Genomic DNA, 5571 nt, shown 5'->3' with positions numbered 1-5571 from the left:
TATTTTATGACTGCAAATCTTGAAATCGAAACCCAACCTGATAGTTTCCATTAAGTTAGATTGGTTCAATTCTAAATTCAAAATTATACACAAGATGATCACTCAGTTGGGTGCATACAGAGTTTGAACCAACTCGAATTCAAATAATCAACATATGTTTTAGAGATGAACCAGGCAATTTGCAGAATATTTTTTAACAAACTCAAATAAATCTCACTTCAGAATAGTGATCTTCTTAGGGATTCTTTTGGTAAATAGTTAAAAAAAAAATTATGTTTTTCAATTCATATTATAAAATTAGAAAATTAAAAATACAAAGGAAACATTCATTCCCAGAAGAGCCCCTAAGAAGCTCACCATTCCTTCCTAGCAAATCCAAACAGACCGCAAAATCCTATGCGCTCTCACAAAAATTCTCCTAAACCGACAATAATACCAACCCAATAAGCTTCTCTATCCAAGGGGCAGCATTAGTTAGAATTTAGAAACACTTGAATGGGACACAGTTTGGTTCTCCATTTTCAGCAGAGCCATAAGCAGCACAGGTTTTGCCAAAACCAAGAAAAATGGGTTTTGAGCCTCAAAATTTCAAGTCAGTCGTCCACGTGCCCTGCACGCTGGGGTGCTTGGTGACGTGTCTCGTTTTCAGCTTCACAACTTTCCTTCCCAATGCATTTCTCAGTCTGGTTGCATGCAGGAGTATATCTTCTGGTGGCAAATTTTTCACACAGACCACTCTCTGGTTCTTGTTTTCTGCCATATTAAATGAAAGAAATAAGGAAAGGTTGAGGCATCAGAAAATACTCTGTTTGAGAGGCAGAGGGCCGGCGGTTTCTTACTGTAAAAGCCCTTCAAATGTGAGTGCTGGCCGCGAATGAGCTCAGTCACAACTTCAAGTTGAGGATTGTTCTCTTTAAATGCTGGCAAATGAGATTCCATAAATGCCCTACAGCATGAATACAACATTGTTGTTTCTCATTTCCATTTTTGATTTTCAGTACGAGATAAATGATGGACCGCATGCACAGATCAGTCGTGACCATACAAACTAAACACGATACCCATGAACAAGGCACTCAATTTGTGACACACTCGTACATTGCATTGATGTGCATAAAGTACAACACATCAATATACTAGTGCCGCCAAAAGTACATAAATTAGAGAAAAGGGTAGTACAACACCACAAATCTGCTTGTATTTTATCCCATCGCTTTATCACATGTGCATGCAGAATAAGACAATAGTTCTGTACACTTCCCATATTTGTGATAAAATAGGTAATCGGCCTTTATTGGGGCATGCTAATGGAGTTAACTCTAGAGCAACTCCTATTTTTGTCTAAAGGGGGATGATAACTCTATCTACCCTTTTGATTGAGGAAGGTTAGGCCTTTCCATGTGTATTCAGTAGTACAGTTTATTTCTGCTCCATTTATCTATCTACGAGAACCTCTAGTTTCCTACTTTTTCTTTTATGTAGAGTTTGACTGATAATGAGGTTCTTTTTATACACTTGAAAAAATAAGAGCTGATTGCTAAACGAAGCATGATTATAAGAAAGCTTACCTGATACCCTTGCTACTGCCTCCCCAATCACAATAGCTAACGATTAGCTTCTGAAGTTGCCAAACACCTCTTAATGCCATCTACATAACAAAATTATGAGTAAACCAGGGGTCTGGAAAAGCCAACAAAATACTAGTTACTGTCAACAAATTTCAAGAAATGAAATCTTTATATAGATCACAAATCATTTGTAAAGGGAAAGGAAATAATCTGGCATCAACAAATTATTCTTGGACTTGGCGGATTTACTTAATTTGAAATTGAGATTATGGGATGATCATATATGATTTAGTGCTTCAGAGGGTCCTATTATTAGAAATTCAAGAGAAGGCACAAAACTTAGTGTCACGGCCCCAAGAATTAGGAAGATATTTTTTTATTTTATTTTCAGTTGTTATATATTTAATTAGTGATTATGTTCTAGGAATTACAGTTATGAAAAAATAGGGAGGTAGTGGAATGATTTAGGAGCAGTTATTGGCAGTGGTGCCACAAATAACTGTTGGTTAGCTTTCTATATAAAATTGTAACCCCCACAGTACCAAAATCATGTATGAATAATCAAGATGATTATCGAAATCTCTTTGTTCACCCTCAATTCTGTCTATTTTCTCCCCCCATTTCTCCCTACTTTCTGTCAGATTCCTCCCTCATTGATCTGATGAGTTTTATAAATTGATATGTTTTTGAGAAGGTTGATATCCCTAGTCTTGACAAGATATGCAAAAGTGAAAAGAATGGGTTTATTGAGGAATGTAGTTTCTACACCTGATTTGGTAACTCTCATAGGGTACAAGAGTTGGAGGAAAGGGTTCTTAATATGATAGGAGTGGTTAGGTTTTTGACTAAGGAGGAGGAGGTGGAGAAACACACTCCTTTGTTGCAGATATGTGCAACTGGGATCTTATATCTGATATTGAGCTGATGATTATTTGCTGCTGTTAAAGTTTCTTTGGTTTTTTCAAAATATTTTGTGGGTACTAATCCTTCCTGAATACAGTTCATGTCTGCTCTGAAATCTAATAGGGCTATGCTTTCTAATTTGTAGGATTGTATTCAGATAGTGATATTGATATACCGCCTCTGATATGAGATTCTGTTGATAACATTTAAGAACAAGGAATGATCCTGTTCCTGGTTATCATCTGATGGTTCTAATGTACTGATTTGGGGATTTGGTTTTGGAATGAAGTTTTCTAATTTTTCTTTTAGATTTGTTACTAGTACCTGTTGGTCTAAATGGTGTAGATGTGTCCTGATATCCTGGTTTTCTCTATCAACCTGTTGTTTAAGATCTGCTATTTCTTTTTTGAGAGTATTAATCTCATACCTGATTTCTTGATGACTGATTGTTTGTGGACTTCGTGATTTTTGAACTGATTCTAATATTTCTTTATACCTAAACTTTAAAGATGAACGCATTGTCAAGTATTAAAAAACAATATTTTTATTAATCAAAATATGTCCGAGATTTATAAGAGATGCAGCCAATTCACAACTCTTATGATTGGCTCTCAAGTTACAATTCTATCAAGGTATGTTCTACTCTCTTTCCCTTTCCCCTTCCCCCTCCCCCTTCTTTGCCCTGCTTCTCTCTCCCCTCGATGCCATGTTTTGCAGCTTTCTGCCGGCTCCGTCCGACCAGTTATCCTTCCTCCACTGGAGCAACTAACCTAGTATCATGGAATTTAACAGTTTGCTCCTGTTTCAAATTTCATCTCGGAATGGGGTTGTCTTCAATGGTGGAAGTCCTTGGAATTGACGGTTTCCCTCCCCTAGGGCAGTTTTGCAGTTCTTTGGTGGTTTCTGGCTAGCCAGTTTCATTCTTCCGTCGAGGCGGAGCCTAATACTGTGGAATTTGACAGTTTGCTCCTACTTCAAATTTCATCGCGAAATGGGGGTTGTTTTGGTGACGGGTGGTTGCTGGCTTCGCTTGCTCCCCATTGGACTTCTCTACTGTTATCTCTGGCCTTCCCACTATGGGTCAGTTGTTACTATATTCCATTGTACATTATTTTCAGTCTCATGCATGTTTTTCAGCCTCGCCTGTTTGAAGCTTACTTAGATGTAGTTTGTTGCTCCTTGTTCTTATGTAGCTTGTAGTTGTTTGTTGTTTTGTTCTGAGCAGGATATGCCCCAGCTTTTGCTGTTGATGCTTTGGCGCTTATTCTTTATTCAATGAATTTCTTATTTACTAAAAAAACCCTAAACTCAGCCTGGAGCCATAAGCCCTAAGCCCTAAAAAAACCCTAAACCCTAAAAAAATCCCCAAACCCCTTAAGCGTAAACCCTAAACCCTAAAAAAATCCCCAAACCCCTTAAGCGTAAACACTAAACCCTAAACCCTAACCTCAAACCCAACCCCAAACCCCAACCCCCTTAACCCTCAACCCCCCAAACCCCCTAAAAACCCCAAACCCTCAACCCCTATAACCCTCAAACCCGAAACCCTATATACACACAATACATAATATAATACTCATGCCGCATCGTAATACCTCACCCAATAGCAGTGCTGAAACATACTATTGATGCTCCATGGCAAAGACATGTCAAGGTTCACATTACCATGATCTTCTTTTGCCGTGAACACCAGAGAATCTACTAGTCTGTCCCTCTAAGATGCAAGTGATAGCCTATTTATGCATATCACAAAAATGTATCTGTCATCATACCTGGTGCCTAAAATGCACCATTTTTCAACAATTTGAATAATCCAAGAATACGAAACATTTAGGGTATCATATCATAATCCCCATGCGTATGTCTCTCCCAGTAGAATGAAAATGTTTCATGCATTTAGAATAATTTGCATATTATTCAAGAAATCACATGTAAAGATCATGTATAAGTTATGCATGAAGCAGTATATACATGAAAGAACATAAGTTAAACATAACATAGCATTTCTACTCGCCTGGAAAAGAGTAACTCAACTCTGAGCCTGGGAGGAGGTTGAGTATAATCCTGGAAATCTGGCCCTACAACAAACAGAATAAGGGGTCAAAATCAATGGTCAAGATTAAACGGGTTAATATACTTGGGTTCTGGGCCGACCCAAGGGCTACCACAACTGGGCCAGACCCAGCCCAACATGTTGGGCTGGCCCATAAACCAGCTGGGCCCCGCCAACTTGGGCCGAACCCCCAAAAAATAGCTTAAACCAGACATAACCGCCGGCGCCAGCAGCCGCCGGCTCGCGATTTCCACGATCAAAGCCTGCCGTTTGAAACACAACCCAAGGGGGTTAATATATCCAAAAATGGGGCAGATCTAACTGCTAGATTTTCGTAGATCTAATTTTTAATTTTTGGCCACAATTGAAAACGCCCTGCCAGTCGCCGCCAGCTCCCTCGCCGGCGTTTTGCGGCGATCCGAGGCAAGCAATCGACACCCTTACCCCCATCGACCAACATACCCAAAAATCAGCAAGATCCAACGGCCGGATCTTCGTAGATCTAAGTTTTAATTTCTGGCCAAACACCCAAATCGCGCGCATCAATGTATATCATCGATCCATAATGAAAAAATTCGCCAATGAAACTAAGAGACTTACCTACTTCTAGATTGGGGCCACTTTCACGGTGAAAATACGATCGGATCGAAGATCGGACGGTTGGATTTTGCAAACTTGGTGATTTACAGTGGGTGTATTTGAGAGAAACTTGAAGAGAGAAAATGGAAGAAAGAGAGAGAGCAGAAGTGGTGAGGGAGCTTATGGCCGACCCGTTTCCAAACGGGTCGGCCCTCCTTTCTTGGTGGGCGGATCCGATCAGATCCACCTGCCTTTTTGTTTCTCTTTTATTATATATATATACATATATATATCATTTTATATATTTCATATTTATTATTATTATTATTATTATTATTTGGGTTTTTACAATATAAGTACACATATATGTATATGTGTACATATATACATGTAAATACATAGGTATATAAAAATATATACATGTAAATACATAGGTATATAAAAATTTATATATACATATATAAGTGT

The 5571-nt window shown here is 38.6% G+C and overlaps 1 protein-coding gene across 1 annotated transcript; it reads right to left on the bottom strand.

Annotated features, from left to right (window-relative positions):
- Positions 1 to 270: 270 nt before the first annotated feature.
- On the bottom strand, positions 271 to 5306 carry LOC127809174 (54S ribosomal protein L51, mitochondrial-like). The gene is made up of 5 exons (XM_052347905.1): positions 5125 to 5306; positions 4486 to 4549; positions 1569 to 1648; positions 840 to 946; positions 271 to 753 (listed from the first exon to the last, which is right to left on the bottom strand). The coding sequence occupies exons 3-5, from the start codon at positions 1646 to 1648 to the stop codon at positions 581 to 583; spliced, it is 360 nt and encodes a 119-aa protein (XP_052203865.1). The 5' UTR covers positions 4486 to 4549; positions 5125 to 5306; the 3' UTR covers positions 271 to 580.
- Between the last annotated feature and the right edge of the window lie 265 nt (positions 5307 to 5571).

The sequence above is a fragment of the Diospyros lotus genome, chromosome 9 (assembly GCF_014633365.1).
Source record: "Diospyros lotus cultivar Yz01 chromosome 9, ASM1463336v1, whole genome shotgun sequence".
In the NCBI taxonomy this organism is placed as follows: Eukaryota; Viridiplantae; Streptophyta; class Magnoliopsida; order Ericales; family Ebenaceae; genus Diospyros; species Diospyros lotus.
The sequence above is the reverse complement of the archived record's forward strand: the minus strand, read 5'-3'. Positions and strand labels throughout refer to the sequence as shown.

Bases quoted from the DNA above. Each gene is read 5' to 3' on its own strand.
- LOC127809174 (XM_052347905.1), bottom strand. From the start codon at position 1,648: ATGGCATTAAGAGGTGTTTGGCAACTTCAGAAGCTAATCGTTAGCTAT. The intron at 947-1,568 runs GTAAGCTTTCTT...TTCATGCTGTAG, and splicing joins GGCAGTAGCAAGGGTATCAG to GGCATTTATGGAATCTCATT. The intron at 754-839 runs GTAAGAAACCGC...TTAATATGGCAG, and splicing joins ACATTTGAAGGGCTTTTACA to AAAACAAGAACCAGAGAGTG.